The sequence below is a fragment of the Schistocerca americana genome, chromosome 3, assembly GCF_021461395.2.
Source record: "Schistocerca americana isolate TAMUIC-IGC-003095 chromosome 3, iqSchAmer2.1, whole genome shotgun sequence".
In the NCBI taxonomy this organism is placed as follows: Eukaryota; Metazoa; Arthropoda; class Insecta; order Orthoptera; family Acrididae; genus Schistocerca; species Schistocerca americana.
In genome coordinates this window covers 107474075-107487069 of record NC_060121.1, presented here as the reverse complement: position 1 = coordinate 107487069, position 12995 = coordinate 107474075, and the positions used below count along the sequence as shown (strand labels likewise).

General features: G+C 43.8%; 1 protein-coding gene across 1 annotated transcript in view; it reads left to right on the top strand.

Annotated features, from left to right (window-relative positions):
* LOC124605896 (arylsulfatase I-like) overlaps window positions 1-12995 on the top strand; it is a 139097-nt gene that overhangs the window by 14795 nt on the left and 111307 nt on the right. Inside the window, exons 3-4 of the mRNA XM_047137843.1 lie at window positions 6630-6789; window positions 8138-8373. Coding sequence (XP_046993799.1) covers window positions 6630-6789; window positions 8138-8373 — 396 coding nt within the window. The remainder of the gene's footprint in view (window positions 1-6629; window positions 6790-8137; window positions 8374-12995) is intronic.

The following is a 12995-nucleotide window of genomic DNA, read 5'->3' as shown; positions in this document are numbered from 1 at the left end:
ATCATTTATTCTAGAAAATTAATTATAGAATATGCAGCTAAGAGTATGTAGATTAAGTGGAGTTCCTAACACGAACCGTCTGTGTGGTGTATATATAACTGCTTTTTCTATATTTAGTAACATCCAGGACCATTTCATGAGCTCACAACTAACACAATTAACTTAAGAACAAACGGGAAACTTTTAACTGAGCATTTGCTAAGAGACTATAAGTAAAGAGTGATGGCTTCGTTGGTGAATTTGCTACTAGGTTTCCGGCTCGACAACTCCCCTCTAGCTATTAAAAAACACATAGTATGAAGACAATACCAGCGGGTTTTGCTGAATGTTCAAAGTATGTGTGGTGAGTCAAGTACGTTAACATGCGATGGAATCATGCACCACCTGTGGCAGGTGAGAATAGTTAAGCACGTGGTGTAGGAGAAAGAAAGGAATCGCGAGAGCAGTTACATGGGAGCACAGTTTGGTAGAAAGGTGCTCTGTTAGATAAAAATACCTTTATACAGGATCACAATTACTCATTATGGGCCATTAATTAACAATGAAGTCTAAAACAAATACAAATAGGGATTCTGTTTCACAATTTCTAAAATCCACATGACATGCTACCAGTTATGTTGGGAAATTTATATTCTGTATAGGCACAGATGGCGATGGTATATATGGATACCCCACTCGATATGGGCACAAAACTCAAACCATTAGACAAAATCTTCTGTAAAAGTTACGGTTTTAATGAGAAAGCAAAATAAAAGACGAAAGGATTTACTGCAGATAACTACAACATTTGCACCAATGTGGAAACAAAACGAGATCTGTCAGTCTTTCATGGAATTCTGAGGGCACAGCGATATGTCTCCGCCATACTGCGTCCTAATATCTTAGAGACAGTATCCGAGAGCTGTTAACACAATACTTGTTGACACATGTATTATGTCTGTATGATCCCACAGCATAATATTTCAGAAGTCCCATTGGAAACCAGGTCCTGAGGTAAGTGCCTGACTAAATATATACACCGCACCAAACAAAAGAAGTACCCAGGAAGAGAGGAGAAACAAAATGAAACCTCACGAACTGAAGAGGAATGTATTATTATTTCAGTGATTTCAGTATCTAGTCAGCCTTACAAAGAATTTCGCAGCAAGAACCCACTTGTGAGTATGGCCTGGATCCATAAATTTATTTGGATGGGGTGGGTGTTATAAAACCGTTCTGTGCTTTTCTCAGGCAGGCTGACTGACGAATTTTGTGAATGGTTGATATCCTTGATACTGCAGGTGGGGTGGAGTTCATGTCTAAGCTTGTCTCACACATGTTCTGGATCTGGAGAAAATCCTGACACAGGCGTATCTCAGTGTTACTTAGAGGGTTCATGGAGACACACGACCCCTGTGGATGACCATTCTGATGCTGAAAAGTGCCATAACGATAGTGTCGCTTGAGGGAACACTTGAGAGTGCTGGACCTCTGTGACATACTCTTTGCCTTCTGATTTCCCACAGTCACTACCTGCAGTGGCCTGAAGTCATAATACCTCAACATGACGCCCAACTATATGACGTGTGGAGTAGCCCTGCTGTGCCACTCCAAAACATTGGACGAAAGGAGTTTCTCTCCAGGTCAGCACCTTACTCGGCGATGATGCACATCCAGAGTCGTGTCCAGTTTATTGATTGGTGGCTTCATGGAGTGCTGTGTACACAACGACCATCTACGTGAAATTAGAAGGAAGGTCAGCGTTGGCCGTAATATTGATGGTTTATTGATAGCAAAATCGATTTTCAATCATATATTGATCATCTTCAGTGCTGTGGTGTACAAATGAAACTCATAGCCACTGGTGTCTAGTTATCATCAATATTACGGCCAACGCTGACCTTCTAATTTCGTGTCGAATAATAATTCATTTCAGGACATAATCCTAACCCATTCATCAGCAGTTTACAGTTTCTTGCCACAGCACTATAAACACAGCCATTTGTATTGTTATGTCAGTGGCAGCCTACACGTGGAATGGTAGCAGACTAGACCAGCTGTTCCCAGTCTCTGAGCAATGACCAATGGTGCAAGTTCACACAAAATGTTTCAGGGCGTATATTACTTTTTTCTTTGATGGCAGGCACAAATCTGAAGGGCAATGACGTGGTTTTTGCACATAGACGACCAGAAGCTTTATGACAGGTATGCCTGCCTACAGGTTCCCATGTAGTCCATCTCTGGATCACTGGGAGCAAATAAATGACTTTCAAGTCCCAGGCAACAGGTGTGTTGTGGAGGTACCTTCAGCATGCTTTATTGAACTGTACTGCAGGTGCAACATGTACCAGTGAGCATGGCTAGAGGCAGGGTGAGATTGATATAGGGGGCGGGCGGAGGGTAGAGCGACAGGTGGGAAAATGGAGTGAGAGACAGTTGGAAAAGGTGATGCATAGGGCAGGTGGAAGATATAAAGGGGTAGTGGGCAGGTTCAAAAGGAAGAGGAGGGGACAAAGTTGGAAAGACAGAAGGCGGAGGGGAGGAAAAATATGGTCAGAGAGAGATGGTGGAAGAAATGAACAAAGAAAGGGGAAGGAAGAGATCAAAGGCAGGGAAAATGGGAAGACAGATAGGGGTGGGAGGGTAACGTGACAAGCAGAGGGTGAAAGACACAAAGAGGGGAGGAGGAGGTCTGTTGAACACATGTGTCAAATAAATACATGGGTGAAGCTATGGGGTTAACGTTAGTGTACACTGATGGAAAAAAGATCACAACGTCAAAATGTAACTGATGCCGAGCAATGAAATTTTGTAATACATTTATCTAGGTAACATATTTAAGAGATAAACATTGAAAGATCACCGGTTAATGTAAACCTGAGATAAGCAATCGCAAATGTGAAATGCTGCTCAATTAATAACCAGTGTAACCAGGGGTGGGTCTAGAAGTCGGTCAAGGGGTGGGGGGGGGGGCTAATTGTGGGGTGGGGGAGGGGTTTTGGGGAATGGAATATCCCTTAACAAAAGGAGAGCTGCGGTCCTCCACCGACATATTGGTGAAATTTGGTGTTGCTTAAGGTAGTTTTTGGTAACAGTTTTGGAGTTCAGGGTAAAAAGTGTCTACAGAACGTGTGTGCCCGGGAAAATTATATGATTTGACCCAGAAGTCCGGCGATTTCGAAGTTTGTGTCTGGGGTCAGCAATTTAAGTGTTGGTATGCATACCCGGTATATTTAGCTTTCTTGATTATTGTAAGTAGTACTCGTACATAAATATACATCCAGTGTATATTAATAAATAATAAGACGCCAATTTTAAGTTAAATGATATTTATTGGTTTAGATAGTAAGCTATTTGTCGCTCTTATTCCTTTGTTAAAATGTGTTTGAAATACATTGCAACCTATATTGCTGGATAAATAAAAACAAGTGATTGAATATGTTATATTAATATGTTGGCTGATTTCTGAAGTAATTTTATGCAGTGTAAAATGATACTCCATTGAGGGGAAGGGGGGCTATAGCCACCATAGCCCCCCCACCCCCTTGCCACTGCCCCTGAGTGTAACCGCCAGGATCTCGAATGCTCAAATGCAAGCATGGAAATGTGCGTTCATTGTGTTGCACAAGTGCCAGATGTCAGTTTCTCGGATCGAGTTCCATGCCTGTTGCACTTGGTCAGTCAATAAATGAACGATTAATGCTCTTTGTGGATGATGTTGAAGCTGTCGTCCGATGATACCACATTTTTGCTCGACTGGAGACAGATCTGGTGGCAGAGCAAGCCAAGGCAACACGTCGGCACTCTGTAGAGCATGTTTGGTTACAACTTCGGAATGTGAGTGAGAGTTATCCTCATGATAAACACTCCCTCGGATGCTGTTCATGAATGGCAGCATAACATGTCGAATCAGCAGACCGCCGTACAAAGTTAGTCAGGGTGTGTAGGGTAACGACGAGAATGCTCCTGCAGTCATACCAAATGGCGCACCAGACCATACCTGCAGGTGTAGGCCCAATGTGTCCGGCACGTAGGCAGGTTATTTGATGGCCCTCAACTCACCTCCTTGTAACCAACACTTGACCATCACTGCCACCGACACGGAATTAACTTGTGTTAGAAAACACAAGAGATCTCCACTCTGTTCTCCAATAAGCTCTTGCTTGACACCACTGAAGCTGAAAACGGCGGTGGTTGGTTGTCAGTGAAATACACGTTACAGGGCGTCTGGGTCGGGGCTATACTTCATGTAATCTATTTGTAGTAGTTCGTTGAGTCACTGTGGTGACAACTGGTGCTCAGATTACTGCCGCAGATGCAGGACGAAATGCCAGAACCAAGTTCTCCCTGTCGGTAGTTCCACGTGGCCACCCTTACCCAGTCTTCTTGCGACTGCACACTCTCTTGATCACTGTTGTCAGCAGTCAGCTTCATTACTACATTCCTGCAAGTCTTTCTGCAGTACCGCAGAAAGAACACCCACCTCTCGTAGTCTTATTACACCACCTCGTTCAAGCTCAGTGGGGTACTGATAATAGCGTCTTTGTCACCCTAAAGACATTCTGGTTTAGTGCGAACTCGTCACGTCCAATCTCAAAGGTAACTAACACTCATGACAACTACAAATTGTATTTAAAACTGATTAGCATCCTTATACTCGTAGTCACATTACTAGCACCACTCGTTACCGACAGGTGCGGAATTTGAACAGACATCATCTTTCAGATGTAGAAACACGCGAACCTGCTGTACTTTCGTTCCTATCGCACAACTCCATCTTTGTGTTGCTGTTTCTTTTTCCGGCTGTGTATACAGGGTGGAGCAAATAAAAGTGGCCTGGAGAACAGAGCTCCAGAGTACCAAGAAACTCAGCAGAGTGCTAACCTCACAACATCAGATGCTGAAGATAACCACCTTTTATCTCTTGGCATTTTTGGGCACTAGCTTTCAAATTTCAGAATGAAACTTCCGGATAGAATAAAAACTGTCTGCCAGAGCGAGTCTCGATCAGGTACACAGTTTTGATCTGCCAGGATGTTTCATATCAATGCACACTCCGCTGCAGAGAGAAAATGTCATTCTGGTGTCATTACAGTGTGTCTTTCTGACTTGTTCGAAACAGAGCCCGTCTGACGCCATTTTTGGACTAGGCTTTGCATGGTAAACTCTACTTGCTGTCACTTTGACACCATTAAACTTCTTAGCAAACGGCTGACCACACCGTTTTCACGACTTTGTTTTCACATAACTTTCCACAACGAACAGCCACTGCTCCATTGTTAGTAGCATCGTCCCCCTTGCATTGCTGCACTCACACTGACACAGCGCACACTACGCTCTGAACCCGTATGGATCACGTGGAGGAGTGTGATTATATACATACAGTACATTTACGTCCAGCCGTATCCTCTCGTCCAGACCACTTTCATTTGTCCACCTTTTACATATGGTGTATATATTTGGACGTATGTGTGCACATATTTTCACATCTCCTCCTAAACCAGTGGCTCGACTTCAACCAAACTTGGTGCATATACGACTTATTGTCTGGAAAGAGGTCCATTGGGTAAGAATTAAATAACTCCCATAGAAGATGGGGAGAGAATGAAAGGCTTTGTAATGTGTTCCACATTGAATTGAGTGGACGTGTACGGCTGAAGGCGAGCTTTAGAGGGAGGAAATGATAGTGAGAGGGGAGATGGAGAGAGAAAGGGAGGAGGAGATAGACAAAAGATGGGATATACAGAGAGAGGAGGAGGACGACATCGATATAGAGAGGAAGGAGGTGGGTAGGGAGATAGAAAGCGAGAAGTACGAAAAGAGAGTGGGAAAAGAAGGAGGAGGTGAGAAAGAGAGAGTGAGAAGCTATACCGAGAGAAGACGAAATGTACAGAGATATATAGAGCGAGGGGGAGGAGGACATCGACAGACAGAGGGAGGGGATGGGAAAGAAGATGAAGAGAGAAAGAAGATGAGATGAAAAGAGAGAGGGGAAAGAAGGAGATGGTCAGAAACAGGGGAGGGGGAAGATAGACAGAGAGAAGACGAAATGTACAGAAACGAGTGAGGAGAAGGGTGGCAGAAAGAGGGGGAGGAGGAGATGTAAAGAGAGAAAGATAACGCTAGCGATGGACAGAGAGGGGGGAACTAGAGATGGACACAGAGAATCGGGAACTGTAGGAGGCAAGTGGAAGATAGAGTGTTGGAACAGGAAGTTGGTGTGAGTTGGAAAGTGGAGGTAATGTGTGTGTAAGGTACACCTAATGCCCTGAGGATGAGTATGAGGAAGGGTGACATTTAATAATGTTATGAAACTGTCGTTTCGTTCTTGTATTTAGTTGGCTTGGAGCACTTCAAAAATATGAAGTGGACTTTATCTATTATTTGTACTGCTCATTGAGTCAATAAGGTCGCGAGAGTGACCCAATGCTTTGTTCGGCGTTTTTAAGGACCAAGGATCATCTCACATGGCTGAACACCACAGGTACATTCAAAATCCTCTCTGGGTCCCATGGTGTAAACCAGCAGAAAATCACACAAAGTGCAAAATATATATATAAGGCTGCTGTGATCCACTTCAGCTAATCTTTAACTACACAAAACAGTAACAGTGAGATCTAAATTACTACCTTTTGCTTTGTGTTTCTTAGGGCTGGAATGATGTCAGTTTTCACGGTTCCAAACAAATTCCTACACCCAACATCGACGCATTGGCTTACCATGGGATCATCTTGAACAACCATTATGTTCAACCAATCTGCACACCCTCCAGAGCCGCCTTTATGACGGGAAAGTACCCTATACGCACAGGTGAGCAATATGTAGAATCTAAGACAAAAAAAAGACACACCACAAAAGATTTATCCAAACGGGACGGAAATCGGAAGATGTTATGTAAATATGGAGACTAACAGATGTTTACTATTTCAGAAAACTGGACGAATTTTTGAAGAGAAAGAGCTTCAGCAACTGAGCAGGACGTTAACATGATGGTCGATCTCCGGCTTATATAAAATCAGTTATCCGGTTAAACGTAGATTGCGAGAGCAGTTGAATGTCCTCCTGACCGATATCGTGCCAAAGTCTGTCCAACTGGTATGTTAGATCGTCAAATTCCCGAGCTGGTTGGAGAGTGCTGTCCATAATCCATCAACTCTTCTCAACTGGGGAGAGATCTGGTGACCTTTCTGGCTAAGGTAGGGTTTAGCAAGCACGAAAACTGTCGTCATACGCGGGCAGGCAGTATCTTGCTGAAATGTAAGCCCAGGATGACTTTCCATAAAGGGAAACAAAGTGGGGCATAGAGTATCGCTGACGTATCACTATACTGCAAGAGTGGTGCAGATGACAACCAACGAGGTCCTACTACGAAATGAAATGGCACCTCATACCAACGCTCCTGGCAACCGGGCAATATGACGGCCAACAGTTACGTTGGTATGGCACTGCTGACCAGAGCGTCTGCAGGCATGTCACTGGTCATTGGGACTAACTTCTAATCGGGACTCATCACTAATGGCAACTCTACTACAGTCAATGAGTTTCGAGGCCAAAGACATCTCCGGAAACGCCCTGGACAGCAGTGGGATACTAAGCCAAATGTCGCCTGCAATATGCCCTGTTTTGTTGCTCGTCGAAACAAGCCTGGGCAGATATTTCAGCAACATAAAGCACGCTTTTACAGGGCGAGAGCTTCTGCTGATTGATTGCATGCTTGTCAAACTCCTCGTTGGCCAGCAAGTTCTACAGATCTCTCCACAAATGAGAACTTTGGAGCATTGTGGGAGGATCTGTCCAAGCCACTCGGCATTTTGACGATCTAATGTGCCAGTTACCGTTAGATGATCATCCAACAAGTCTGTTAGTCAATGCCAAGACGAATAGCTGCTTGCATAAGGGCTAGAGTTGGGCCTAGGCGTTGTTAAGCTCTTAATCTTGAATCAGTCATCCAAATTATTGAAACTGTAATCATTTGTTCGTCGGTAGGCGTTCATCACATCATCCAATTTCCGCCCACTTTAGCTAATTCCTCCGTGGTGCGACGCTTTTTTGTCTTAAAGTGTAGGTAACAGAAATTTAAGTGTACCTATACATGTCTGACGTTAAAAATAAACTGCAGTGCTTCATAACGCCATCTCACCACTAGTGCACTGAACAGGTGAGCAGGGTACCCCTATGGACGAGCACGAGGGTCGCGGGTTACCCAACGGCATGCTACTGCCTGGCTACCTGAAGCAGCTCGGTTACGTCACCAGAGCCGTCGGCAAGTGGCACCTGGGCTTCCACGAGGTGGAGCTCACGCCCACCTACCGCGGGTTCGACTCCTTCCTGGGTCACTGGGGCGGCTCCATCGGCTACTTCGACTTCATCGTCCAGACTACACCCGACGGCAAGGTAGGTAGAAATATCTTCCCTGTCAATTCACACAACTTTCAGTCCCCATGTTTTTTTGTGAAACGAATGATCGTTGATCATCCGTTAATCGGTGCACCCATTATATTACGAGGCGTATTCGGAAAGTAAGGTCCGATTAAGCGCGAAATGGAAACCACCGTGAAAATACGATGGAAATTTGCACAGATGTGGTGGACAGTGTCTTCATTGTGCCTGTGGAACGCTTCACGCCGCCCTTTTCAGTTTAGAGAGAAAAGTGATCACGTAGGAAGTATGTGGATCTGTTGAGATATTTCCCCTGAAGCTATGCAGCTCACATAACATAAATGTCATTCGTTTCTTTCCTCAAGACGATTTTCAGCCGCATTCTGCTGGGGCAATGAAGACGCTCCTGGAGTGCTAAGTGTTTGATACCCACAATACTGTCCTTAATTGACTCCGTCCGTTGTTCATCTCTGCTCACATAAACCGCTGGGTAAGAAGACAACATTCTGGCACAGACAACGAAAGGCAGACCAGCGTAGAGAATTGGCGGAAAGCACAGGCGACTGCTTTCTGTGACGAGGGTACAGGAAAGTCGGAGCGGCGACTATTTAGAGAGGTAGCTGGAAGGTGTGGCTAAGTGCTACGAATAAAATATTTTGATTTTCGCTGTGGTTTTTCACTTCGAGACCGATCGGACTTTACTTTCCGAACAGGCCTCGCACTTCCAAGCTTTACCGTATCACTTTGGAACTTTTTTGGGAAGGTAGCCGTGATTTACCAATTATTCAAAAACAGTCTTGATCGCTTTTATTATTATTATTCCGCCAACCGGTTTAAACACGACGTAGGGGTCATCTTCTGGGAGTTTACACCATTGGTCCACTGCTGGTGTGGTTATGTAGACAGGTGTGACACCACCAGCAGTCGACCAATGGTGGAAACGCCCAGAAGATTTCCTATAAGTGGGGTTGAAACCGATTGGCGGTATAATAATAATAAATGCGATTAAGACTTTTTTGAATAATTGATTAATCATACTAATCGCTGCTTCACCTCCACAACCATATTGTCCAAAAAAAAAATAGCCGTGATTTGTTGTTCAACCTATCATTCAATCCTAATTCATTAGGGAAAGTGCAGTAACTTAACTGACAAAGATAACGTATGTTAGTGTATTATCAGACCGAAAGCAGACAGACACGCTTATAGAACGCGGAGCTGGTCACTAGAAAACACGATAGGCCATGTCCACCATTGAAAATGAGGTGGGGAGTACCGCCGTATTGTGAGTAGAGAAATGGTAACAGCAAAACGGCTCTGTCGGGAGAGTTCAGTGACTTCGAAAGTGGACCAGCCATCAGATGTTACGTGAGTAAAAATTCCATAGTTGATACTTCAAACCTTCTACAGCTGCCTAAGTTGATGTTGGTGATGAGCCTGTGAAGTGGAAGCGTGAAGGAACAACGACAGTTAAGTAAGTATAGGTAGATCTCAGACAGAAAGGGTCGAGTGTAACGGAGGGTAGGTCATTGTAAAACTTTCTCATTATATCATCAGAACTAATCATTCATGAGTAGAAACAGCTACCAGTAGTCCAGCTAGCACAATGACTGTCCATAGGGACTTACTAAGAACGGGGTACAATGTCAAGCAGCTCCTTATAAACCGAGCATTTTTGAAGTCAGAGCTTCGCGATACTTGAGGAGCTGGGTAATTTAAAACAAGTGATTTGGAGTGATAAATCACTCTATACCCTGCAGCTGTCCGGGGCTTGAGTTTGGGAAATGCCAAAAGGACAATGCTTCCTATCATTTGTAGAGCCAACTGTGAAGTTGGGTTCAAATAGTTCAAATGGCTCTAAGCACTATAGGACTTAACATCTGAGGTCATCAGTACTATAGTCTTAAAACTGCTTAAACCTAACTCACCTAAGAACATCACACAAATCCGTGCCCGAGGCTGGATTCGGATCTGCGATTGTAGCAGCAGCGCGGTTCCGCACTGAAGCGCCTAGAACCGCTCGGTAACAACAGCCGGCTGTGAAGCAGGAAGTAGGTGGTATCCCGGTATGGCAGCGTTTTACGTGGTTTGGGAGTGTCCCCCTTATTGTGCTTAAAAACGCTTAATTAGAAAGGATGTGAACACAATTTACGTACTGCATATTGCTTACAGTACAGGAACACGTGGGAGACGATGACTGTATAGCATAACAATGCACCCTCTCAGCATCTGTGACACAATGTTTTGTGGACAATAACATTTCCGAAATGGACTGGCCTAACCAGAGGCCCGAACTGATCCAAATGGAAAACTCCATCATTTGAGTTAGACAGTGCACTACCCCAGAACCCAACGTCCACCATCGCCATCTTCACTGGTCTGTGGTTTTGATGAGCAATGGCCTGCTTTTCTCCACAGACATTTAGACACCGCATTGAAAGTATTCCCAGCATTCAAGACGTCATAATGTGAATGGCTGACAAACCCCATATTGTTTTTTACAAATAGGTGCCTGTATATTTTGGTCACCTAGCTGTCTCGTAGACAGTAGGCCTTGGCGGTGAAATTGACGAAACCTTCTCTTATCAACAAACTTATAGCACCATATTCAAGCGTTTCACTGAGTTTCCTAATTTTTCATATGCGGTGTGTGTCAAGTGGGATATGATTTTTTCTTCTGCAGAGAAAGAATCGGGCGATTGGAGTACATAATGAGAGGGGCTTGGGAACGGGGCGTGACGGGCTATATCCCGTGTTCTGAAGACGCGATTCACGACACTTTTCCGTTCCTAAAGTATCATCCACAGCTGTGCTAGACATCTTCAGAGCTGCTGCTGGTTCCGCTGAGTCTTGTCTCGCGTCCGTCGGTGGTCGTAATTTAATATATTATTTATTGGTAATGTTTATTGTTGCCGACTTACGTGGTGGGCCTTAATCAAAATGATACTTCATTGAATTTTGATTTACAACTAAACGCTTTTGTGAAGTTCTCTTTTTTTAACAATATTGATCTTCAGTGGAATTAGACTCGTTGAATCTTAAAACATGAGTATAAAAGTTGAACAATGGAATGAACTTTTCATATTAATTTCCTCGGCTAGTCAGTTCACTTCAAAGCAAAAAATCTGTAGTTATTCATTACAATTGCGGCCCTCACACGCGCGAGGGTATTTTTTCTTACCTCCTTTAACCATTGTATCTTAGTCGCAGTCCTGGCTCTGGCTCTCGGCTGTGCTACTGAAAATTAGAATCTTAAAACTACGTATTTTCTGCAACGTCAGGCGGCTGTGGAGAAAAATGTATATTATGTTAATAGCGGGCGAGTTTTTCGCTTCCGCTAATTTTTATAAGTTAATATCGCCACGTAATGGCGTCGTTGGCTGCATCCGCCGCTGCGATTGTTGCACTGTAAATTAATCGAATGCAGGTTAATTCAAGGAAGGCGAACATGAAACCGGAATCACCTCTTACAAATTAAAAGTGAACAATAATATTAAATCAATACATTATCTGCTTAATTAGTACAGATATACTTACATTTGCCAGCACTCGCAAGATGTCCGTCTACACGCAACCAAGACAGGAAAAGAAGTGAAGAGGACTAAAAAATTAACAAAAGAGCGTATCTTGTCGTCACTTTAGATCATTTTTGATGTGTTGGTAAATGTGCCAACACCTTGTAGATAGAGGAGGCCTTTATGCACGCTATCTAACGCAGACGGGCGTGACTTCTGGAACAGGATAAGTAGTGAAAGCTAATAAGAAAAGTATGCAGCTCCTCGAATACTTAACTTTTATTTATCCCTGTTGTATACATCGTTCTTCTTGCTGAGACATTTCATATGATAACTATCCAACCATGTAAGGCTAATGGCGCCTTGCTAGGCCGTAGCCATGGACTTAGCTGAAGGCTATTCTGTCCCTCGGCAAAGGAGAGAAAGGCTTCGTCAGTGTAGTCGCTAGCAAAGTCGTCGTACAACTGGGGCGAGTGCTATTCCGTATCTCGAGACCTGCCTTGTGGTGGCGCTCGGTCTGCGATCACACAGTGGCGCTCGCGGGTCCGACATGTACTAATGGACCGCGGCCGATTTAAGCTACCACCTAGCAAATGTGGTGTCTGGCGGTGACACCACAATTTTGTTGTATTTCTTTGCCCTCGAAACTTACACAGTGAAATTATTATTTTACAGGTACATGAGAACAATGTATATTATTCAATTTTTAAATGTCTCTTCATTAGAAATACTGTTTTTTAAGTCTGTTCGTATTATTTCACTGCGGACGCTATACTTGCCGACTGACGGGCCGGACGTCGGAGAGTGACGTAGATATTCCGAAAAAGTGGTAGTTGTTTACACGCGATCGGTAGTCTCATAAACTACGACCGAACAAACCGGAATAATCACCAGCATCTAAGACATCCGGTAGTGAAAGCCTTTACTGAATCTCACTGCACATTTTAAAAAATGATTGACTGTTGACAACAAACCTCATAAGCAAGTATATCTACAGTGAGGTTACTGTGTAGCTTGAAAGTTTAAGAGTATGAGTTACATGGTACTTCCAGTACACGTTCTTATCAACGTAATCACCAAAGAATTGTCAATACTGTATTTCATTTACTGATTCATTGGTGG